At 37.3% G+C, this 26,581-nt stretch overlaps 1 protein-coding gene across 1 annotated transcript in view; it reads right to left on the reverse strand.

Moving 5' to 3' along the window:
- Positions 1–26,581, reverse strand: part of GFRA1 (GDNF family receptor alpha 1) — a 255,798-nt gene that overhangs the window by 44,762 nt on the left and 184,455 nt on the right. Inside the window, exons 5-6 of the mRNA XM_014053008.2 lie at positions 14,286–14,395; positions 6,402–6,536 (exon numbers count right to left, since the gene is read on the reverse strand). Of these exons, the coding sequence (XP_013908483.2) occupies positions 6,402–6,536; positions 14,286–14,395 (245 nt within the window). The remainder of the gene's footprint in view (positions 1–6,401; positions 6,537–14,285; positions 14,396–26,581) is intronic.

Raw genomic sequence — 26,581 nt, forward strand, 5'->3', positions numbered from 1 at the left:
AACCTAAAGAAGCAGCATCTACGCAACCCTGACATCCGCCTAGGCGATTACCAGAGAAACCGGGTCCTCATCATGGGCCAAGGCACCTTCCAGGTGAAGTTCAAGAAGTTCAGCAGGAAACTCCCAGTGACAGTGGTCAGTGGCAACCTCCAGAGCCCCCTAGGGCTAGATTGGTTCCATTGGTTCCATTGGTTCCTGGGGCTAGAAGTGACCGGAATCAATGCTTTGAAAGATAATGGTGCTGAAGCCATCTTTAAGGAGTTCAAGGACATCTTCGGCACCAGTCTGGGTAAGTATGTGGGGACTCCAATTTCCTTTAGTTTGGACCCCAACATAGCCCCAATAAGGCTAAAGCCCAGGAGAGTACCTTTTGCTCTCCGTCCCAAAATTGACAGGGAAATTGACAAGCTCGTAGGCCAGGGAATCCTAGAGTCAGTCGATCACGCACGCTGGGAGACCCCTATAGTGACACCTGTCAAATCTGACAGGTCAGTCCACATCTGCATGGACTACAAGTGCACAATAAATAAAGCGCTACAACAAAGCGCCTACCCTGTACCTATTGTACAGCACCTCCTTCATTCATTAGGCCCCAAAAAGTTTTTGGAAAATTGGACATGGTGCAGGCATACCAACAATTGTGTGCAGATGGCACTACTGTGGAGGCCCAAACCATTGTGACATACAGGAGTGCATTCAAATGTCACTGCCTGCAATTTGGCATTAGTATCGCTCCTGGACTGTTCCAAAGCATCATGGAACGGCTTTTGCAGGGGATTCCAGGAGTTGTCCCCTATTATGACGACATCTTGGTATCGGCTGCAAATGAGGCGCAACTTTTCAAACATGTACGAACAGTTTTGGCTCAAATTACAGGCAACGGCCTCCGTATCAAAAAGAGAAATGCCAAATTAACGTGCCAAGGGTTGAATTCCTAGAGTATCTAATAGATGGCTCTGGGATTCATCCGACCGCACAAAAAATTAAAGCTATTCAGGACGCCCCCACACCTCGCAATCAAACCGAGCTGCAGGCGTTCCTCGGGCTCCTTAATTTCTACAGTGTCTTTCTCAAACAGAAAGCCACCGTTGCTGAGCCCTTACATCGTCTCCTGGCTAAGAACACAAAGTGGTCCTGGGGCAGAGCCGAGGCTGCTGCATTTGCCGTGGTAAAACTCCTGTCGGTGGACTCCTTTCTGGTACAATACAGCCAGACCCTGTCATTGGTGCTGACCTGCGACACTTCTCCGTTCGGCATTGGTGCTGTCCTCAGCCACGAATGCCCAACGGAATTGAAGTCTCTATTGCATTTTACTCCAGGACCTTGTCTGTTGCAGAGCGGAACCACAGCCAGCTGGACCGTGAGGCTTTGGTTGCAGTGGCCGGAGTAAAGAGGTTCCATGAGTATCTTTATGGCCGTGACTTCGACCACAAGCCGCTGTTGGGTTTACTGGCTGGGGACCAACCTACCCCAGTGTCATTATCACCTTGCATGACCAAATGGACTATCTTCTTAGCTACCTACTCCTACCGTGTCATCCACCGACCAGGCTCCACTTTGGGGCGTGCTGACACCCTAAGCCGCTGTCCGCTGCCTAAACTTCTCTCTGACCCTACCCCCGAGATGCCTGACTGCCTAGAAACTGGGCCTGTCTTGTCCAGTGACTTGCCCATCACTCTGCAAAGGACTCCACCATCAAACAAATTTTGAACTGGGGCCTGTTGGGGCTGATTTCAAAATGTATTTTGTCAAACGCAATGAGTTATCGGTTGTAAATGGCTGTTTACTGTGGGGGGACTGGGTCGTTGTTCCACCCAAACTGCGCATTGCAGTATTAGAGGCTTTACATGTAAGGCACCCTGGAATTGTCAGGATGAAGTGTTTGGCTAGGAGTTGCATGTGTTGGCCTAACATGGACAGGAGATCAAAGAATGGGTGGCTATCTGCACACCGTGCCAGAAGTCCAGATCAGCTCCCCCAGAGACGCCTGCTAAGGAGTGGGAGCGACCTCAAGCACTATGGTCTAGGGTGCACATTGACTTTGATGGCCCAGTTCACAGCCAGACATTTCTCGTAGTTGTGGATGCCTACTCGAAATGGTTATAGGTAGTCCTGATGACCTCCACTACAGCAGAAGCGGTCAACAAGGTGCTACAGAGACTTTTCTCCATGCACGGCATGCCCAACGTCTTGGTCTCTGACAACAGGCCCCAATTCATGGCCATGCAATTTGAGACCTTCCAAGCAGCTCAGGGAATCAGGCATGCCCTGGTCACGCCATTCCATCTCCAATGATCAGGTGGAGAGAATGGTGAGATCTGCAAAAGACGCGCTCTCTAGGATGGGCCCGGGAGATTGGCAAACACGGGGTTGATCACTATTTGCTAATTCAGCACATCACACCCAGTGCCACTACAGGGAGAAGCCCCTCTGAGCTTCTCATGGGTCGCCAGCTAAGGTACCACTTAGACTGGCTACACCCTAATTATTCTGCCTCATTACCCCCAGACTCCACAAGCAAGATTCAGACATTCAGCGTAGGGGATTCGGTATATGCCCACAACTATGCCAGGGGAACTCTGTGGATTCCTGCCACAGTGATAGGCATCACCGGCTCTCGCTCTTACCTCCTAGAGCTCGAGGATGGTAGGAATTGGAGGAGGTATATTGACCAACTCCTTGGCTGCCTCTCCAACTCCACTCTTAGACAATCAGAGGTAACTCCTGCATGAGTTAGCCAAAGCCCACCCCAAACAGAGCAAACACTCACTCCTTCCATGGCCAGCTCAAGCCCGAGGATACCAGGGAACTTATCTGGTTATGTTGCAGGCCTGCAGTGAGCTCCGAGTGAACCAGCTCTAGAAGTTCCAGCCGCAGCCTGTGAAAGGTTCCAGGAGCTTCCACCAAGCGGAGCTGCGGAGCAAACAGGTCCGTCCGACCTGTCCAAGGAAATCCCTCCTACTGAACTGTGCAGGTCAGGCAGAGTTACCCAAAACCCCGTCTACTTGCGTGACTACGTAACAAGTAGGATTGTTCCATCCAAGAGGGGAGGGGTGTGAGATACTTGTTTTAACTACAGTGGTTTCCACCAAGGTCCTCTGTTCCGGCGGGAACAGAGGTTTAATCCTATTGGTCGAAGGGTCTGACAGCTCCCTATAAAAGGGCTGCTGTCAGACTCAACCTTTGCTGGATTGTTCTCACTTGTTGTACTTAATAAAGAGCTGTTGTTACCGTCAAGCCTGTGTGTGCCTATCCATTACCGAATCTAACAACTTATATTCCTCTAACTCACAGGAAACTATTTGGAAAGTAAAAACCTCCACTTCCTATCAGATTAGTAACATGTCAATGAGGATACTAAGTTAGAATTATAATATTTTGAGTCTTCAGTTTCAGTGTGCAGAAAATGATTCACTCTGGTAAGCATCTCTCTCTAGAAACTTTCTCTTTTACATGTAATATCTCTACCGAGATTCTGAACTAGTTGCCTGTATCCTTTTGATGATTCTGAATGTGTTCTTTGACCCATATTTAACACAGAAAGAAAGTGGCAGTTGGCCTAATTTAATGAACCTTTCTAATAAAGAAGAGTAAATCCTTTGGAGCAAGGATTTATGCATCAAAAATGCACACCTATCTTTGGTTATTGATTCCCAATTAAAAATCCCAAACTACCTCAAATATACAAACACAACTGTATTTTTTTTAGTACAAGACATCCTTTTCACATATTAACTGAGACATATTTTGGGTTCTCATATTTTGCACTATTATGAGTGAATCCATTTGGGTTACATGAACCAGACTAATATGATCTTTCAACTATTATTTTAAAAAAAATGTGGCTCCACTTTATGTGTGAACAAGGCATTATGCGTATTAAAGATAATTATATCTTTTATTTAAAATAAAGGTTTACAAAAGTCATTCCATTAATCAAAAAAAAAAGGCAATGGAACATTAATCCCCTTCAGTGAAATGCTATTAAGGCAGGGACACCTTTAATTTCTTCCTAACAAAAAGTCTCTGCCAGGTTAGATATATTTTTTTCTCACACTGTCTTCTAATATCGTTGCTTTATCTTCATTAACATTTTTATTCTAAAAGCAAAAGAACAATAGAAAAGGAGTATTTCTTTTCAAAATTATGCAATGACAATTGAGTTTCAAGATATTAAAGCAATTAAGAATGTTCAATGGGAACTGAAGCTTCTCAAAATCTACAATTTTTTTTAAATTAGAGAAATAGATATTTAGCCAAACTTAGATGGAAAATTTCTAAACCATGTTTCTAGCACTGAATTAGCTTTTTACATTTGATGAAGATATCAAATGCATAACTCAAGGCCATAGCACCTAGGTAATATTTTCCCCCACCCTGGAATTAATAGCTGAGTTTTAAAGTAATAGTCTAGCATTACACATAGCATATTAAAGTTCATGAGTATTCTCCACTCTGGCCTAGATACAAAGAAACCTTGTAATGTGCAAAATGCTGAACAGTTCATCACCCATGTCAAATAGTTTCTTTCATGATACAGAATAGAAGAAGTATCTTACTTTCCATCTGTATTCTCCTGCTCTTATCTTACCTAAATTGATTAAGCCTGGAACAACTAAAGGCAACTCCCTTTGGGTTGTCCACACTAATTAACCACAATTACATTTCCAGTGAGTCTAAAATGTTTAAGCCTTTTAATAGATTATATAAATATAATGTAAATTCTTGTTTGTTGTCTGTTTCTTTTTTTTTTCTCCCTGCTTTTCCCCTGCTATTTATCCTGTTTTTCCCAGGAAACTGTTTTGTTATTTTCTGATGTTTCATCAATAAACATCAAGCTATACTTCTGCTACCTGTTCTGAAGGGTGTGTGGGCTTGCTTTGGTCTAGATATAGGGGCTGACTGGGGAGTGTGCTGGGTGAAAACCTAAGTAGAAATTACCGACAGTAATTTTCCAACACAACATTGGTATCATGATTAATTTAAACTATAATTTGAGGAAACAATATAGAATCAAGAAGTATTGCTTGTAACACATCAAATACCAACAACGGTTTCTGAGCCTGCTTTGTTTCCTAAACCGGATTAAAAACAAATGCTAAATTTCGATGCTTTAAATTATGTTATGTTGAACAAGCCACAATGGTTTTCTAGCTCATAACTCCAAAGCAAAAAAGATGGAGTCATTTAGCAGACCAAAATAGAAACAAGCAACCAAATGTCAGTTGCAAAATATCAGGACCGCATGTTAAGTTGTGGTCAAGAAGATTTATTAACCAAGTCTAAGAAGAATTTAATTAATTCAACTAATGTTCAAAGCTAAATTGGAGGTAAATAAGGGTCAAAAGAAGAGAGGTTGGAGTTAGATCATTTGTGGGAATATAATGACTCCAGGCTGATGACTCACTTAACTTTGCCCCTCCCGCTCTGCTTGTTTTTTTCCTACACTAAAGCAAATTATGTGTTAGTATTATGTGACACCAAATAAAAGCTGGTTGGTAACCAAACATTTAAATGGAATAGCTATACCAGAGGAGAAGATCTGAATGCATAAGGCTGAAAGAAGGTGATGATTTCAATTATATTGAAAATATCTTACTATTGTACATAAAGAGATATTGGTCATGCACAAAAGACCAGAATTACATGTGAAGTTTCAATGAAATGGATTTATTGCTCATATCTGTACTCAACTAATGGTTAGCACTATTTTGCTCTAGGTAAGGGTTAATGGGATTCAAGGAGGGTTGGACTCGGCTATATAGTGATACTAGGCTGATTTCTCTTTTGACTTTGCCTTCAGGTTTTGCCATTCCTTCTCCTACAATAGGATATTGCTGAACCTAATAATGTCACACTTAACAGGGAAACAAATGTCAAACCATATCACCATTTAGAATACTTTGTAATAAAATGTACATATTATATTAAAGGTTTAAACCGAACCTATATTAAACTCTTCCTGTTTGGTATTAATAATTCAGGCTGGATCAATTTTTTTGCATGGGCTTTCTAAATACATGAAATTTCTTACCAGTATTACTTAACCAATGGCATGCATACATCTAGTATCATGCAGAAACAGCTTCTTTTTTAAAAAAAAGTAAGGGAAAACAGATTTGAGATGATATCTAAATATCTAAATACATTGGGGTATGGATGTTGTTAGGAATTCAGAGTTATTCAAAAACAACAACAATATGTTGTGGAGGATTTAGATTTTTAAAAAATGTTTAGAGAATATTTCCCTTCTTGGAATAATGACCCTGACAAAATAATCTTTGCGTCTTTGTTATGTAAATTGATTTCATATTTGTAATTTCAGTGTACATGATCTATTGGCCTGGAAAAATTTTATAGCACATAAAGGCATGTTATAAAGGTAACATAAAGGTACTCACTAAGGCATGAATTATCCTGGAAGAAATTCAGAAATTTCAGACATTCTTCTATGTCATTGCCACTGCTGCCGCAATCACACCAAGGTGCAACGCTGAGATTATTATAATTTAAATAATTTGGTGTCATAACTGTGCCTATTGGGGGGGAAAAAATCAAAAACAATATTTTGTGATCATTTTTTTAAATCAGTCAATCCTTACTGTATAAATCCAAAAGGTTACTCTAAGACAGTGTTTCTCAACCTTGGCAACTTGAAGATGTCTGGACTTCAGCTCCCAGAATTCCCCAGCCAGCATTCGCTGGCTGGGGAATTCTGGGAGTTGAAGTCCAGTCATCTTCAAGTTGCCAAGGTTGAGAAACACTGCTCTAAGATATAAAACAGAATATTTAAATACAGGTTCTATAAATGCTCTGTTACTATACACAACTCCCCCTCCCCAATATTATACATAACATCAAATAAATTGAGTATTTAAGATTTCTATAAAGTCAGGTATTTCTAGATAGGTTAATACTATCATAGTTAATAATTCATATATAATAATGGTAGCATAATGAGACAGTAAAGAAGTAAAGTAAAATAAAGAGGTACTGGAAAAACCTTTGTTCAGGAATACTGTATTGCAAATATAAATATATAAATGAATTTAGAATGGTATCCAAAGATATGAACAAAATAAAATATTATAGGAAATTGAACTTATTGAAATTCTATTTCAATAAGTTCATAAAATATTGAAGTTGGGATATCCAGTAGTGAGAGCTGTCTATATGATTTTCAAGTATTCTAGTATTCTTTTTCTTAATTTATTCTTATATTAATTGCTTATCTTATCTGTTACCAACATTTATTGTTCAAGACAATGAAGAAAAGTATGAACGAATAGTATAGTGACAGAAGTAGCATAGGTTTAGAGTGTAAGCTTAAGCAAGGTTTCAGTAATATTCAGTTCAAAACTTTGGAGGTGTTTTTCTATGTGAGGTTGTTGGCTGTGTATATGGTAAATGTGGCTTGATTGATTATGAAGGGTACTATGGGTCCAGCAGTAACTGCTTTAATGCATCAGTGAAGAATATTTTAATTCTTCATATATTAAATACTATTTTAAGTATAGAATGACAACTCAAAAAGACTTATCATTTAGTGCTAATGTATCAATAATATAACGAAAAGAATTATTCAGTTTCATTTATTTTGTAGTCTTGAAGAATAACAAATAGGGCTAGGTAATCTTAAATAAAAATTATAATATCACAAAAAGTACCCTGTGAATCTAAAATATTGATGATTACTAACAAAAGTGCTTGTTTTTAACCCTACAGAGAAAAAGTGTATTTTAACTGTACCTTTAAAAGTACAGAATAAATAGTTAACCCAGAATATCATATGGACATATTGGAATATTTCAAAAATTTGGAGCAACAGCAAAGCAGCTTTCTCCAACATTATGTAGTCCAGATGTGATATATTGTAACAGCCAGCTGTTTACCATGTTGCCTTGGAATTCTGGGAATTATAGTGTAAAAAAGAAATAACTTTCTTCAGAAGAGTTCAGCTATAAATATGTTATTCGTGACACACTAATACTTCAAAAAAGTAGCATTAGTTAAACAGCAACTCTGATGAAATAGTAATAATCATGTAGTAATAGTAGCATGGTTAAATACCCAGATTAAGAATGTAATGTGAAACTGGGAAACAGGAAAAAATCTGTGTTTCACATTTTCTGAGTTTTTGAAAAAAACAAATATATATTTCAGGGCAAAATTACTGACCCCTATTAGCAATATGTTCCCTATTATCTTGGTTTATAACAAGCATAATTTAATTCACTAGGAGTCTTGGCTGAGATTGTGTAAAAGAACTGAATTGCAATGAAATTAATAGTTGCCATAGTATGAATGGGAATCAGGTGTATGTACACAAGGGCATATTCACCAATTCCATGATCTTGAATTGCTCTTTTGAATAGAATGGTAAACCTACTCTCTGGATCCATTTGCCAATTCTGATGAACAACTCTAGTGATGATAACTGCCTACTGTCTACAGAAGCTTGGCAAACTCTGGTAACAGAGCTTTGAATTAATGAATTGCAGGTAGAAGAATACAGACAAACAAACAACTATTACAGGTCCTATTAATCAAAGATTGATGAAAGATAAATAGGAAGGTTAAATTGAAGAATGATCCTTATCTCACATGCATACTGCAATCAGGAATAAAGAGGCTAATAAAGTTCTCCCATTCAAATGAGTGCAGCAATAACAGCCAAATATTGTATCTAGGGCACAATTTATATCATCAGAAATAAAGATATTCCAAATAAAAACACAGAATGAAGTTGAGGAATACAAGAAAAGTGAGCTAGTATGGGAAATGCTTCTAAGGGCAGATTCTTCACATGGGAGATGCAAAGAGGTATTAAATAAGTCGGGCTAGAACCATTAACGTAAGAATAAACTGTGTGTCTGTGTGCGCGCGTATGGGTGTATATTTAAAATCATATCCCTAAAAATAAGAAATTGGAGGAGTTTCAAAGTGTGGTATACAGCAAGCAGGATGTGTCAAATTGTTCACTGTTGAACAAAATACAGAGTGGATTACTGCTGCTTAATCCACACATGGTTTGATCAAACTAATAGTTATAATTGTGACAAATAATTCAGATGATCCATTTTAAAGATCACAGTGTACCCCAGAATAAACAATTAAGTGTTCACACATATACAGGGGCCAGTGAATATTTAAGTAAATATGTGACACACTACTTTCATCTGTTATTTCCTTGTTTGTTTTTGTATAGTTAATAAAAGTTAATAAACCATTAATAGTGATAGTGATTTTACATACTTGTTCATTGTTTTTAGCTTTGTTGTATGCCACCCAGAGTCATACGTCGTGAGATGGGCAGTTAGGTAAATAAATGAAATAAATGAAACAAATAAATAAAAGATAGGGTGAAGACTTCCTGTTCTTTCTCCTCCTCATTATGCAAATTGTTTGCAAGAGATTATTCACATCATATGAAAACAAATAGAAGTCACTTCCTTACAAATTGCTGAAGTACCTATGTCTTTTTCTAGAGTCTGCTTACACAAATGACTCTGATTGAAGCTATTTTAATTATTCAAAGGGAAATGCGTTATATTCAATCCCACATTAACAGCATTATACGGTTACAGTACTATATATCATTATTATATGTGACAAGGCCTGGGAGTCAGGAAGTGTGGCTGAGCCTATACATTGGTCATGTTGATTTGAGATGAACGAGTTTGGGGTTTTTTTTAACCTCAGCTGCTCTCTCTGCATGTTGTTTTCTTGTTTTTATATTTTATTTTAAGATTGTTATCCCACCCAGGGTCATGAATTTGGGATGGGCAACCCAATAAATAAACAACTATATGTGTAATCCAGTTGACATACACATTTGCCCACAAGGATAGCTAATAAGCAGCAATGGGTCAGTTTGTTGACATGTATGGAAGGATAAGAATCAAAGAAAAAGCATCTGTTTAATCTGGAATTTGTAGCAGTATTTCCCAAAACAAATAATATTGTTTTTTTCTCATTAGCTTCTTAGCCAAGGCATCACTTAGTCAAGTGATAATAAGTTGGGCAGACAGTTGTTTTGTGGGACCACAATCTTTTTTTCTAAAGCCTAGATCAGGGGTGTTAAACTTGATTTTATTGAGGGACACATTATGTTGTGTTTGACGTCAGGGGGCTGGGCTGGGCATGGCCAGGCCACCATCACTCCTGTTGGGGGTGCTTGTGGTGGCCCACAGTGCCTCTGCCAGTGAAAATGGTCTCCTGAGCTCTGTTTTCGGCTGCCACGACCTCCTGTAACCATCTGCCAGTGAAAATGGAGCTCAGGACAGTTTTCACTGGCAGAGAATTGCAGAAAGCCATGGCAGCCAAAACAGAACTAGGGAGCCCATTTTCACTGGCAGAGGCACCGTGGGGCGGTCCTTTACTGTTTCCAGAGTAGCTCTGTATGCCAGATCTAAGCCCACTTAAGGAATGTTTTACTGTGGTTAATTTGTGGAAGTTTTGTGGAATTTGTGGAAAATTTGCCATTTAGCATTTATATGACTATATATTTTGCATGGCTTTGTTTTGTTAACAATGGTTACTCTAACTGAATGTATTGACTGATAAACTAAAGAATATAGTATTGAAGATAAAAAGAGCTGCAAGCAAATTATGGTGATTTGGTGATCAGACCTGGGTACCTGAGAGACCGCCTCCTGCCGATTATCTCTCATAGACCGATTAGATCTCACAGGTTAGGTCTCCTCCGGATTCCATCTGCCAGCCAATGCCGGCTGGCAACTCCCCAGGGGAGAGCCTTCTCTGTTGCAGTTCCAGCCCTCTGGAATGACCTCCCCGTGGAGATCCGGACCCTTACTACCCTCCCGGCCTTCCGCAAAGCCACCAAGTCCTGGCTGCTCCAGAAGGCCGGGGGGCTTGTGAAACATCCAGCCCCACGGAAATTGTGAATGTTGCGTCTTTTTTTTAAAGTGTTGTCTTTGTCTATTTATTCCCCTTCCCTTGTCTGTTGTGAGCCGCCCGGAGTCCTCCGGGAGTGGGCGGCATACAAGACAAATAAATGAAATGAAATGAAATGAATGATTTTGGCATGAACAACTGCCAATATTTGAGCTGGAACACATAATATTAAATTTCATAATACAGTAATTGTATTCCATAATAAGCTTTTTGAATGTGTAATTTCAGTAAATAGAAAGTATTTTGAAATGGCATCTTCCAAAAAAGAACCACCTCATGGGCAAAAAACATAGGCAAAACACTCTGTGATAAAAATGGGCCAATTGCAATGCAACCAAACTATTAATATATAACAATACAATCATCAATTTAACTTAGTATTCTATGCTGATGGATGGTCTGGTTTGCCAAAAACACAACTGAAAGACTGATATTTTTAAAGATATTTTTTTTTGTGGTCTGCAAGTTTCTCAGTGTAACGAGAGTAGACAAAGCAAAAACTCTTGTTTTCATCCTTCTCGTAAGTAAGAAAGGAGAATGTGTTTTCTCTTCAGATTCATATATCAACTTATGGTGGTTCCTCAGGATTCTTTCTACTGAACTTGAGACCAAAAGATGTTTTTGCAGTGATCTTTCTAGCATTTGAAAAATTCCTTAGCCAATGGAAACATGAAAGTGCACTTCTGACTTTGTTCTCTCTTTCTTTCTTTACTTTTTCCTCTTTATTTTCCTAATTCTTAGTTTCTGTTAGTTTTTATTTTTCTTATTTAAAATTTAATAAAGTTATTACAGAAAATAAAAAAGGAAAACACATGTATGTGTCTCTCTGCAAGCACTATAATTATTGTAATGCTAAATTGAAGTATGTTTCAAGAAAACTTCCAGGAAAAGTTATCGTATCTGGGACTATTTGTCAGAAGCTGTTATTCTGAGCTAACCATAGTATTAAACCTATTTCCTACCAGCAGCTAGCATTTATACATTACTTCACTGAATTATGTCTAAGATGCCTAGTTCTTTGTACAAAAGTCTATTTATTTTATCTGTAGCTAATTAAGCCATCTGTTTGCATTTTCCTCCATAAAACTTATTCATGAGATTGTTCAAAGTTATCATACATTGCAAGTCCTCCTAAATTACTACTTTGGTCTAAGAAGAAGACAACATTCAATGGTATGACAGCATTTCTTTGATAGCTACTGGTTCTTGATTTTAAAAATGCAATAAGACATATTGTTTGGTTGGGAAAAGAGAAATGTCATTACCTTGAGCATATTTAGATACTTTCAGTGGCTACTTAAATGTCATGGCTTCTGGCTTCTGAAGTATCCGTTTTTCTGAAGTGTTCACTGTATTTCTTTTTGTCCTGCTATCTGCCTGTTCTTCTGAACAAGCATATTTTGTTTTACTTATGTTTTCCTAAGATCATATTTCCTCAGAAAATATTTCCTTAATATCTATATGAATCTGATTTGCTGTTTTCTCACCTTCCAGAAGCAACAAGAAATGTTTCATGACAGGTGCAAAACCAAAGGTCATGTTTTGAAGCAGTGATGGTATTATGAAACTAAATATCATGTAAGAAATAAAATTTAAAATACTTTTGCCTTTGTTGGAAATGACAGATATGCCAAACTGTTCAATAAGTGAAATAATAAGGACAATAATTATTTTTCCATCGAAAAATTGTTTTACAAGCAGAAAGATTGAGAACAGAGACTTGCAATTTATTACTCAAACCATTTATTTATCTTTACTCAAGTAGAAAAAAATAATAATGATGATTATATACCAATTGATTGGAGGACATTTAAAACCTTGATATAAAAAGAGATATAGGCTAATATTAGTTACATGTACTCTGACTATTTTTCCTATGTACGGAAAGGAGAAAAACTAAGTGGGCATCACTCCTCCCAATTCTGATCCTCTTAGTTTAAGTAGGAAAACTAAAGAAGATCATAACTACTGAATCAGCCAAATATAAATACAGGCATCCCCATGAGTGGAAATACCAATTGTCCTGGCTTTTTTGCTGATAAAGCAATCTATAATTGCTTTCAGCCTCTCATATGAGATGGCAGGAAATTGTCTCTGCACAATTAAGTGTTCTGAAGGCCTATATAGTACTAATATCTATCTCAAAAAAAGAGCATATTTTACTGTGCACTGCCACTGTAATACTGAAAAGACTAACTTTTATATAACACAACCAATGTTGCAAGAAGTACTCCATTGTTGTTGTTGACCCATTACACTGTGAGCTTCTGATGGATGGTGAACTGCTAAAATGAAGGCAAGTCACACCAAGAATATATGCAAGCTGTGCTGATAAGAAGTGTTCTGTTATGATATTTAAATTTAGTAGTTGGAGCAGTGAGGTTGGGTAGTTAGCCAAAACACACAGTTAAGTTGTTTGGATGGAGATTGCTAGTTCCTGCGTGAACAATCTGCTCTGTGATTGGTTGCTGTGGGCATGGGGGGAGGGGTTCCTCCCCCCCTCTTTTTCTTCTGTATGCCCTGTATGCTCTGCAATTTAGCGGATGATGCTCCTGTTTGCCTGACTATCTTGTTTAGAGTATATATAGATGTAAATTATATTTATTTCTTTATAGAAAACTACAAGATCTCTAACTTCATTAGGATACCTGCCATGCAATTTCATGGCATGTTCATTACAGCAGTCTTCCTAAATATAAATCCCTTGCAAAGTATGGACTTCAGGTCTCAAGATTTTTAGTCAGCATGGCAAGGTTCAGAATTATGGGAATTATAGTCTCTTTGTCTGGATGTCGTCCAGTTAGAGAAGGCAGTTCCTCAAAGCAATGGGATATTCCATGACCTTGAGAGGAACATAACACTGGCTTTATTTTATGAACAAAACTATGCTACAGAAGAAAAAGGTAATGGTAGGCCTATGTTTTATAAACAATTCATCAAATGTTTCAAAGAAGATCTAGTTATGTGATATTCCCTTGTTAGATTATGTGAATGAATTGAAGCAGTGGGAAGTAATGAATTGTTAGTCTGTGACAATATACCCTGAACTAATGTTGGATAAAAAAAATAATTCTTGCAAATAGTGTACCTATGTGGTATCTTTCCTTTTATAGAAGCTTTTCCAATCCCTTGGCATCCTTTTTCCTATCTGTGTTCATTTCAATCTTAGCTTCTTTATGTATGAGATTATAACTTGGGGAAGTAAGTTGATTTTCATTTTAAAATTAGTCTTGTATAGCCAACACAAACTTCAAGTTATCCATGCATTTTGTTTTTTTTCTCATTATTCTTTTCTCCTGTTGATATCAAACAACAAATCATATTTTAAATATTAAAAGAAAATGATGCTCCCCCAAAATAAGCCTTACCAATAAGCCCTGAGTAAGCAAGGAGACAGTCAGCATAGTTTTCTTTCAGGCAGTTACTAACAGACCGTGACTCAGGCTGGCAGTTTGTGAAAAAGTCTGCAAGACGAGATCTGCAATGTAGTATAAGAGAGAGAGAGAGAGAGAGAGAGAGAGAGAGAGAGAACAAATAAAAAACATATATTTAATAAAAACTTCCAGGTGATCTTACCTTTTGTACTTCTTTCTATCAATATTTAACTCTTTTTATGCATGTTCACAATCAAAATGTTAAGAGGGCTCCTTAGAAAGGAAATGTTCAGCACTTATGTTGATGCACAGCAAAAAGAAAAGGTGTGAAGATTTAATGGGCAAATACTCCCCTAAACCCACACAAATTTTGCTTTGAAAATGTACATTTTTATACTCAGCTATCTTCCTCCTGAAAATAGAGAACAGTATAATCTATCAACAATATGTTCACTGTAATTTTTTCCCATCAGTGTTTGAAGTATATCAGAAGGAAACTCACGTCTGTTCAAACATATGGTTAATTTTTATGGATTTATGTATTTATTTGTATTCTACCTTTATTACTTTTGCAAATAGTTCAAGGCAGCTAGCATATCCAACATAGTTTTCACCTCACATTTTTCTCCCAACAATTAAAGAGCTGAGGTGGCGCAGTGGTTAGAGTGCTGTACTGCAGCCACTTCCGCTGACTGTAATTTGCAGTTCGGCGGTTCAAATCTCACCGGCTCAGGGTTGACTCAGCCTTCCATCCTTCCGAGGTGGGTAAAATGAGGACCCGGATTGTTGTTGGGGGCAATATGCTGACTCTGTAAACCGCTTAGAGAGGGCTGAAAGCCCTATGAAGCGGTATATAAGTCTAACTGCTATTGCTATTGCTATCAGCCAATCACTGGATTGACACGAGAAAGAGAGACTGACTGGTTCAGTCACTCAGCCTGGCTTTCATGGGTAAGGCAGGACTTGAACTCATGGTTTCCCCCTTTCAAGTCTGATGCCTTAGCCACTAGACAAAATTGGCTCTCTAGATACAAATTGTCAATGATATTGACAATTTCATAATTAACTTATTTTTTAATTAATAGTTGCTATAAATGTTGTGTAACATTTTCATGTGACATTTAACACTTCTGAAAGAATTTTACATACAAAAAGTGTAGAGTGGAAATAACACAGGTGGACTGGGATTCACTAAAATGATAAGAGTATAAAGAGGCTACCGATAGAACATGAATTTACTACGGAAGCGCTTAAGAGAAGCATTAGCGTACAAATCCTGAAACTCCCACTGTGATAATAATTAAAGAAAAGACCTTCAATCCCTGTTCAAGAGTAATCCCTAATTATGTACAGGTGGTGCCAAGTTTACTGGAGATTAAATTTGGCATCATAATCCTTAAATGGTTACTTACATGATTAGAAGAAAATTCAACCAAACTTTATGGAATGTATAGGCGGATCTTTAATTAACTTGTTTTGTCATAAAGTGTTTTTTTTATCGTTTAAAAGCATTAACAATTACACGTACCATCCTATTTTCAAAATCATCTCAAAATAGCCAGTAAACATCAATCTAAAACTAAAATAAAACCAGGAGCGGAAAACACAGAACTATGCAAGCAAAATTATCCCAGTAATATTGCAATGGGTGACCGTTACTAAAGAGTTAAATTATTTCTCTTGACTACGAGAAAAAAATAGCTGAAGGGGAGTTCACTTTGGAAAGACTGTTGGATTAAGGTGAATAAGCAGCAAGATTAGCTCTGGTTTTGGGTCTCCTCCTACCATTCTTTAAAGAAAATGCAGCAATAATACCATGTCATATAAAAGCAGAAGCTTTCAAATTTCTGTTTTATTAAATCTATTCAGTTTGATCCTCAAAGAGGTATTTACCAATATACATATTGTATTTAGAGATACCTTTTAGAGACGGCTAGTTGACTCAACAAATAATTTTAGAAGCAAGAGAATTTCCTGACCAGAAAGGGGTCTAAGGCAGGGGTATCAAATTTGCATAATCACAGTGTCGTCACATCACGTATCATGACTTTTTCCCCCTTCGCTAAACCGGGCATGGTCAGCACATGACGCATCCAGCCTGAGAGCCATGAATTTGACAGCCCTGGTCTAAGGTTAAAGGGGAAAGGGATGAAGCAACTTCAAATTAGAAATCATGGAAATATCTTTCTAATGTAAATAACAGTACTTTGGAGAAAACTGAATGTGTTTCCCTGAAAATATAAATATAAATATATAAATATATATTTATTTATGTATGTATGTATGTATGTATGTATGTATGTATGTATGTATATGTTATATTTGTGCTGATAAATAAATAAAGGGAGACTAGTATAGATCTATTTCAAGCTATTTAGCTCTCATCAGCTAGCCATACTCTTGCTGGGAATCGAACCTGTATATGTATATATTCTAATTTTATGCGGGACAAAACCCGAATAACCAAAGATAGATAGATAGATAGATAGATAGATAGATAGATAGATAGATAGATAGATAGATAGATAGATAGATAGATAGATACATACATACATACATACATACATACATTTAGTATATACCTAATATACCACTAAATATATACCTTCTTCCCTGGCTTCAGCTGATGAGGAGGAGACCTGTGGCTTAATGGCTAAGACGTTTGACTAAGATGCAATACAGCACAGGTTCGAATCCCAGCAAGGGATATATATATATCTATATATATATATAATATATAATTATATTATATTTGTGTGTGTGTGTGTGTGTATGTATGTATGTCTTTGGTTATTCGGGTTTTGTCCAGCGTAAAATTAGAAGTGTCTTGGTGACATTTTGACGAAGTCTCATTCGTCATCTTCAGGCTTCGTGCTTCCAGGAGCAATGTGAATATGTGTGTGTGTGTGTTTGTGTGTGTGTATGCTGGTCTTGTTGTATTTGGGCCTTTTCCCTTGTAAGATTGAGATTGTCTTGGCAATGTTTTGGTGCCCATCTTCAGGCTGGGTTGATTGCGAGTGAGACCTTGCAGAAACATTGCCCAGACAATCTCAATCTTACATGGGAAAAGGCCCAAATACAACAAGATATGTGTGTGTGTGTGTGTGTGTGTGTGTAGTGTAGGTGTAGGTGTAGGTGTAGGTATATGTATATATACCACCAAAAATGTACCAGGTCTTATTTTTTGGGGGGGATGTCATCCATTGATTCACCTCATTTGCATGCATCGCCCCTGGTCTCCTTTTTGCTCTCAGCGGCCTTCAGGAACTTCTGTGGCTGGCAATGCTGACAGGGCTTCCTAAAGGCCTCTACAGCCGATAACAGAGATCCGGATTGATCTGGAGCTCTGCTATCAGCTACAGAGGCCTTGAGCAAAGCCTTGCTGGCTGCAGAAGAAATGGGCCGTCAATTTCGGGTGTGCAAGGCCTGACTGCAACTATCTGAAGGTAAGTAATAGGACAGCTCAACCCCCTCATCCCCACTCTAGCTTAATTTTTACCCATGCACCCTGGCGTGGGCTGAGTCTTAATTAGGACTTATTTTGAGGGTACAGCTTATATTGGGCGCACCTGTAAAAATCAAGCTAGGACTTACTTTCAGGGTAGGTCATATTTTCAGGGAAACAGAGTATTTGTTCTGCTTGTTAATATTTGGCTACAGCAAAAAACACATAAAGGATATACTCGTAACTTCTCAGATTTCAGGAACCCAATATTTCCCCAAATTCCACAGAAGAAAGGGACAAAAAAATGTGTCTGGCCCTCATTTTGAAAATAAGCAATACTGGTTATATTTTTTAATACACTTCAGTATTCATTGAAATGTGTAAGCCAAATAATTGAGACTTTTACCTCTTTTTTATTTGAAATAGTTGAAAAAACCATTGATGTCTGGAAATGATCTAAAGCAATTATCACTACAGCCTTTTAAATGATTGTTTAATTGAACTATGAGAAATTCAGTACATGCTCCTTGAAAGTGCATACTACGTATTTGCAAAGGATCAAGGGCTCTGTGTTCAGCACATCATAACCTAGTTTGTTCTTTTCTTTTTGACTCAGTTGACACAGTCCTTGTTCACTCTCAGGTGATTCACCTGAATACAGAAAGGTGTTGAACTTACAACAGTTATAAGTATAATTGTAAACAAGCAAAAATGCAGGAAAAAAATATATTCTAGGTCAAGGTAGACAAACAGATGACTCTCCAAATGATGCTGAATCACTATTATCAGTATGACTGAACCCCATCTGTATGGTCACATATTTTTTTCACTATAACAGGAATGGAGAGATATTTCTGGGTATCAGGCCGATGAATGAGAAAAACCTTCTAAAGGTCAGAGATAATCTGTCTGGAAAGTGACTATTTCAATGTGGATTGGATCAAAATTAGATTTTAATGAGCAGGAAGAGAAGGAGTGCTTGTATGATTTTTGTTTGATCCTTCATATAAGAATTTTACACTTATGAGATTTTGTATAATACTATACAGGGCCCTCAGGGATTATGTCTGTGAGGAGATAGGAGGGGTTGGAATGAAAAGAAGCATAAACATTCTTTAACACAATGGTGAAAATAAAATATTGTACATGCAACAAAATACATGCAAAACTAGTAAAAAAGAAAGAAAGAGTAAAACATGGTTCTGCTGGAAGCCACAAAGTCTTTCACATTTTACTGATATTGTATGTTGGTAACAGTGGTTGGTTTCCATTCTTTTTACTCCCAGTTTGCTCATGCATGCACATGTGCTCTCGCGCGTTTACAATCAATTAAAGCAATATATCAACAGCAAACAGTTCAAATTATAGTCAATGGAAGTTTAACAGACTCTTTTCAAATTGGAAAGGGTACAAGACAGGGCTGTCCTTTGTCCCCACTATTGTTTATTATAACTTTGGAAGTATTATTGAATAAAATACGGGGCTTGGAGGGCCTAAAAGGAATTAAGGTTAGACAGCAAGAATACAGAGTGCGGGCTTTTGTGGATGATTTGGTCATAATATTGGAACAACCGCAGGAATCCAGTATGGTTTTAATGAATACGATTAATCAATATGGTCAGGTGTCTGGTTTTAAAATAAACTTAGGGAAAACGAAAATATTAGCCATAAACATGAATACTAAACAAAAGGAGGAATTAGGAGGAATGTTAGGATGTGAGGTAGTCAGAAAGGTTAAATATCTTGGAGTTAATATTTCAATCTCAAATGGGAAATTATACAAGTATAATTATGAACCACTCTGGCATAGTATACAGATAGAGATGAAAAAATGGGAGAAGTTACACTTATCTTTGCTGGGAAGGATCGCGGCAGTGAAAATGAATATTTTACCAAAATTTTTATTTCTTTTCCAAATGTTACCTATACTTAAAAAAGATGCGAATCTTTTAGAATGGCAGAAGGGTATCAACAAATTTGTATGGGCAGGAAAGAAGCTGAGAGTAAAGCTGAAAATAATGCAAGATATACGCGAGAGGGGAGGCTTGAAACTACCCAATTTAAAACTATATTATGATGCAGTGGTATTGTCTGTAATTAGTGATTGGATCAATTTAACTAATGATAGGATACTGAACCTTGAGGGATATGATCTGGTATATGGTTGGCATGCTTACCTGTTATTCAACAAAAAACTGGACAAAAACTTTAAAAGTCATATTTTAAGAAATGCTTTACTGCGGGTCTGGAAAAAATATCAACATATATTAAATGATAAGATACCTATGTGGGCAATTCCTAGACATGCAATTGAAAATATAAATATAGCACAAAAACAAGTAGAATTACTTATAGATAGCTTCTTATTTTGGAAGGAGGGGCACTACAATTAAAATCCTTAGAGGTACTAAAAGAGGAGAAGGCAGTTCAAACATGGTTCCAGTATGGGCAATTACAGGCCAGGTGGAGAATAGAATAGATCAAAAAATTGTCCAAGTTGAGGATAATTTATTTAAACAAATAAGAGATCAAAGTTTAATGCATATAAGGAGGATATATAATGTATTAATACAGATAGATTCGGAAACAGAGTTAGTTAAAGATTGTATGGTAAAGTGGGCTCAAAATATTGAAGAACCAATAATGCTGGATACATGGGAAAAAATTTGGGTAAGAAATGTGAAATTTACACAAGCTCAAAACCTGGGAGAAAATTTTTACAAGATGTTCTATAGATGGCATTTAGATCCTAAAAAGCTGGCTTCTATGTATCCGAATTTACAACCCAAATGTTGGAGAAGTGGTTCTCTCGATGCTATATATTTCCATATATGGTGGACTTGCTAAAAGGTTAAGGCATTTTGGATAAAAATATGGTGGATTATGCAAAATATCTTTAAAAGAAGGATAAAGTTTACTCCTCAGTTATTTTTGCTAGGTATAAGTACTGACTTTACAGCGGTAGAGACTAACTTGATTCTGCACTTAATAATGGCAGCAAGACTGTTTGGTGGCGCAATACTGGAAGAAGGAAGAACTGCCTACAATGCAAGAATGGACATTGAAAGTTACAAATTTAGCCGAGATGGCTAAAATATCGGCATATCTTAAAGATCACTCAAATGAGAGATATAAACGAGACTGGAAAAAATGGATTGACTATATACGAAATAAATACGGGACTAAGAAATTCCAGTTAGCCTATGCTTAAGATCAGGAATGATTTAAATTGTTTAAAGTTAGTTTAGCAAGAAGAAGCCAAGATCAATGTAGAGATGTTATTAATTTTTTTAATTTCTTTTTTCTCAATAGATTTTAGACTGTGTTTGTTAAAAATCTATACCGTGTACGGGTTCTGGGAAGTCGGGGGGGGAGGAGGTGGGGGGTCTGGGTGGAGGGTGGGAGGGATGTGTTAGATCTCAATGTAATGTGACTCTACATGTATACTGTTTTTCTTTAATTTCTCTGTAAAAATAGGATAAGTTAAGTACATTAATATACAGTGGAAATACACCAAGGGGAGGAGGAGAAGGAAAGAAGAAAGATGGGAGAGAGGGTGGGGGGGAGGCGAGAAGGAAGGGGGGGAGCGAATCTGGAGAGAGGAGTGGTAGAGGGGGAGGGGAAGTAGGGTAGAGGGGGATGATGGAGGGAAGATAGAAAGTTGGAGGGTGGTGGAAGAAAGAGGTGTATGGGGAATGGAAGAGGTATATTGGGCTTTCATTTTCTGGGGTATTGTTGACAAGAGGAATTGATGCAATTATTGTTTAATATTGTATAGTGTATACATGTGAGTGTATGAAAATGAAAATGAAAAAAAAGAGTTAGTGAAACTTGAGCCCTGACAGACTTAAGCTATAGCTGAAGAGGGGGGGGGGAAACCAAATTCCAAAACAAACTGCTGTTATCTATCTATAAGAGAAATCTTACAAGACAAAAATTTAAAAAACCCTGATTATCTATTTGGAGAGTCCCAGTGTGTCTACACAAGAACTGTGGAGCTCTCCAAAAATGTTCCTTAGGGCTGGACTGAATTTTTTAAACTGACCTCAATGAGGAACATGGGCCTGCCTACAAAAATCAACTCAGTCCTTGGGCAGATACACTGAATTTAACCCATGCTTGGACTCTCCAAGCAGCGCACAGGAGAACTATAGGAAGAACAATGAGAGGCTGATTATCCATTATTTAAGAGCTAACAACTCCCATTAGTAAGTGATCTAAAATCCTAACAGTGGTTTGTTATAGTTTGTAGTTTCATAACTACAAGGGCAATTTACTTCAAGCAATATAAAGTAGGAATAATTACAATTTATTAAGACAAACACAATATACTTAGAAGTTCAATGATTAAGACATTTTGTACCATATCCTAACTTTTCCTAATCCAAATTTTCAAAAGTTTCCTGTAACTTTCCCCCTGTAATCCAAGTGATGTCTGTAATAAATTTCAGTCCCATAGTTCTTCATATATAAAAGAGAAATAATAAATTCTGAAGATTCATTTAATCATCTTCTTAACTAGATAATTCTCAAAATCAAAACATCACTAACAATCTTTAGCAACCTTGCTTTCACATTTAATGTTTCATTATTTATTATACTGGATTTCTCATCAATAATCAGGCTTTGATTTAAATACTTAGTAACCTGCTTTTTCTGATGACAAAGAATGACCAGACAAGTTAGAGAATGAAGGAGAGATGGCTAACCAAAAAACCTTATCACCATTGATCCCACAACTATAAAGAAATCTCAGAACTGTCACCAGAAGAAATTTTTACGTATTCTAGGAATGAACTAGAAATGTAAAAACTTCTTTCAAAGACAGCTGGCATAAATGACTTTTTGAAATTCCACATCCAATTCATGGCCTGAGAAATAGGAAGTTTCCTCGGAAGTCTTCCAAGGAACAGAAATTCTTCAACAAGTTTTGCAGGGCTTGATCCCTAAGCAGCCACAGTAGCAATGTCACGGAAGAAGTGCTACTACTACTAAGTAGGCCCAATGGGAGGTATTTTCCAATGATATCATTGATTAAAAAAAGAAAGAAATGGATTCCACATAACAACTGCTACCTAATTATTCTGGACAGGCCCTAAAAGGATCTTTGTCTCTTCCACATACTCTCAAATCCCAGCTTTCTGAATAATAGCAATGCTGCAGATTGAAGAGCAATGATCTGATGCTAAGTTTAAAGGCTAGGGTTCTTGGTAAGAGAATCTCACTCCAAGTTACCATGAAGAGGAATACTATGAATGCTAGAGGAGTCCATGAGCGGCTGAGCTCTGAGGACCATCAACGAAGTTAGATTATTTGCTGCAAATATTTGTGACCCTTGGGCCCTGCATTTAAAATCTTTACTTTTGCTTTGCACTGATTTATGAACATTGCTTCCCCTTGGCCATTCTTTTCATTCTCTGTCCCTTGGATTCAGATTCAACTTTTAACTGTTGAGTTTTGGACTGATATGAATTACACTTTTGCCTAGTTACTTAATGAGAAGTGACATATGCTCCTGATTGACCCCATCCACTCTCTTTGTCTGTATACTTCCCATCTTTTTCCAGTCTTTAGAACAGAATAGGAACTCAAAAATGCAGCAAACATTCTACTGATAACAATTTCTCCACAATTCTTTCTTCCCCTTAAACAGAAGTAATCAAACTGAATGAGAACTAGTAGGAAAAATGCATTAGAATCTCTTTCTGGCAACTTTCGGCCTCTAGCGCATACTATATAACTACATTGCTGTGTGCCACAAGGCCAAAATGTTTCTGTGAAGCCCTGAGCTAATTTAGTCACACACAAAGAAACCTGCTTCAGATTCAGCAAGTCAATTATTGCTACTTTTCTGATCTCTGCCTATATATCTTTTAATTCAAATATTTTTGGCAGGAGGGATTATATTGGAAAAGCCAATAAAATGAAACTTATTTTAAGAAGGAGAAATGTTATAATTTTGTTGATTCAGATATAAGCAGAATGAATATGTATTTGCAATGCAATTATCTGAATATGTATTCAGAAATAACTGAGTTCAGTTCCCAATTTTTGCCCAATTCCCCAGAAAGTAAGACAATGATTGTAGTTTTGCACTTATACAACCAATCTATGTGCCCCAAAATGTACTTTTTCAACTGTAAGTACTGGTGCTTACTTTTGACAAAGACAACATATAGTAAGAAATATTTTCGCCCTAATTTCACAAGTTGGAATATTTTGATTTTAAACACAGATTTCTCATCAATACTATTTGGGGGGGGGGGAGTGGCATTGAGGAGGAAAAAATGCATACACACTTATTACAATAATCTTTTAAAGTTTGTTTCCCAGTGAAACATGAAAAATGCTTTGTAAAAAATGCTCTGGAACATGTGGGAGAGTGTTTCTGAATTATTGAAGCAAGTATATCTTCTTCTATACCAGTGTTTCTCAACCTTAGCAACTTGAAGATGTCCGGACTTCAACTTCCAGAATTCCCCAGCCAGCGAATGCTGGCTGGGGAATTCTGGGAGTTGAAGTCCGGACATCTTCAAGTTACCAAGGTTGAGAAAAACTGTTCTATACAGATACAAATGGTTTGAAACAACTCCCATTTCTGCACACATGTGCTACCTCTTTACTCCAGAGGCTACTCTTATGATTCATTAGATGTATTTTATGTATACACTTGAAACCCCCATTTCAAAGGATTTGCATAGCTCCTTATGATTTTCTTTAATTTCAATTTTTAAAATTTGATTTTCATATTTAAATATTTTATGTTATCATGTTTGACAGAAGGAAACAAAAAAAAAAAAACCCTCACGCAAAATATAAAACTGCAAAATGAAAACACACAAAAACAGTGAAGGGGAAAGGTAGTTATGGATGTCTAATGAAATATTCAGCAGATTTCTGACTCGAAAGAAGTACAAAATATGATAAAAGCTCTGCCCCCAAAACATATTATGTCGTGTTTTGTTCCATACATACAACCGCCTTTTTCAAAAACAAATAAGACACAAATAAATAAGTCTTAAATCCAAACCCTAATATCAGGAATAATACTACTTTTCCAGCTTCTCAAAATACTAAGTTATTAGCTTCATGACATAAATATTTATGAAGAAAAAAGGCCAATCAAAGTTGGCTTAGTACTAGAATGCTTGAAACATGGAAAATGTAAAACAGGTGAATGCCATCTTAAGATGCTTCTTTAGAGCCGAGGTGGCGCAGTGGTTAAATGCAGCACTGCAGGCTACTTCAGCTGACTGCAGTTCTGCAGTTCGGCTGTTCAAATCTCACCGGCTCAGGGTTGACTCAGCCTTCCATCCTTCTGAGGTGGGTAAAATGAGGACCCGGATTGTTGTTGGGGGCAATATGCTGACTCTGTAAACCGCTTAGAGAGGGCTGAAAGCCCTATGAAGCGGTATATAAGTCTAACTGCTATTGCTATTGCTATGTCAGGCGAAGGGAGGTGTTCCTATCAATACTATTGAAACTCAGAATGATATAATCAGCAACTGCACATCTTAGTCTTAGTCACTGCCAAGTCTTGCTAATGAAGTCAAAGTTATTTTATTTGTGTTACCTCACCTGTTGCACAATTGGCGTTCTGATTTGGCTTTTTGTATTTTTAATCTATTTTATCCATCTTATATTGTTTTGTAATTTCCTACTGGATTAAAAGCAGGACAGAAAATCATTATTTATTTATTTATTTATTTATTTATTTATTTATCTTGTATGCCGCCCACTCCCGAAGGACTCCGGGCGGCTCACAATAGACAAGGGAAGGGGGGTTAAATAGACAAAGACAACACTTTAAAAACGCAACATTCACAATTTCCGTGGGGCTGGATGTTTCACAAGCCCCCCGGCCTGCTGGAACAGCCAGAACTTGGTGGCTTTGCGGAAGGCCGGGAGGGTAGTAAGGGTCCGGATCTCCATGGGGAGATCGTTCCAGAGGGCTAGAGCTGCAACAGAGAAGGCTCTCCCCCGGGGAGTCGCCAGCCGACAATGGCTGGCGGATGGAATCCGGAGGAGACCTAACCTGTGAGATCTAATCGGTCTATGGGAGGTAATCGGCAGGAGGCGGTCTCTCAGGTACCCAGGTCCGATGCCATGTAGGGCTTTATAGGTAACGACCAGCACCTTGAAGCGGGTCCGGAGACTAATGAAGCTTGCTTTTCTCCCAATGATATCACCAGTTGACTTTCAGTGTGTTCTTCATATGAAAGTGGTATATACTGTAGATGTTGAACACCAATAGAACACTTCTTCACCACATTAGGCATATCACCTGGTTCTATGTCAAGAATATTTAGATGAAGAATCTGCCAAAAATGAGCACTAAAATTAAATATGGCAAGGACAGGTATTAGCCTATTATGTCAGCAATGAGTCTAAAGGGAAATTGTTAACCTCAGTAGCAAGCCTAGACTTATTTATAGTCAGCTGTGGAAAAATATTTTTATAGGAATGACCTTTTAAGTGAAACAAAATAGCTTTGAGAACTACAGTGCAAATAATGGACCTGGATAATTTAATGAAGCATGAAAATTGTGATTTTCTGTGATTGCAATAGAAAAGCCCAAGATTTTTTATAGCCATTTTTTTAAAGTCATGAGAAAACATCTGGAAATCATTCCAAAGGAAATAATCCTATGTTCAACATGTTTGGGAGGTTCTACTTTCTTGCGCTAGCTTTAAATATCCACATGATCCTGGCATCCTTAATGAAAACATTATTTTGAAAGATCTCTGATTTTACTTTTATATTTTTAACTCTTGTGAAAGTGTTGCTTATATCCCAGAAATGGAATATTACAAATAGCTATGTAAGGTTGTTTTAAAAATCAAA

The sequence above is a fragment of the Thamnophis sirtalis genome, unplaced genomic scaffold (assembly GCF_051295495.1).
Source record: "Thamnophis sirtalis isolate CommonGarterSnake01/CBP01778 unplaced genomic scaffold, rThaSir2_p1.2 scaffold_11, whole genome shotgun sequence".
Taxonomy (NCBI): domain Eukaryota; kingdom Metazoa; phylum Chordata; class Lepidosauria; order Squamata; family Natricidae; genus Thamnophis; species Thamnophis sirtalis.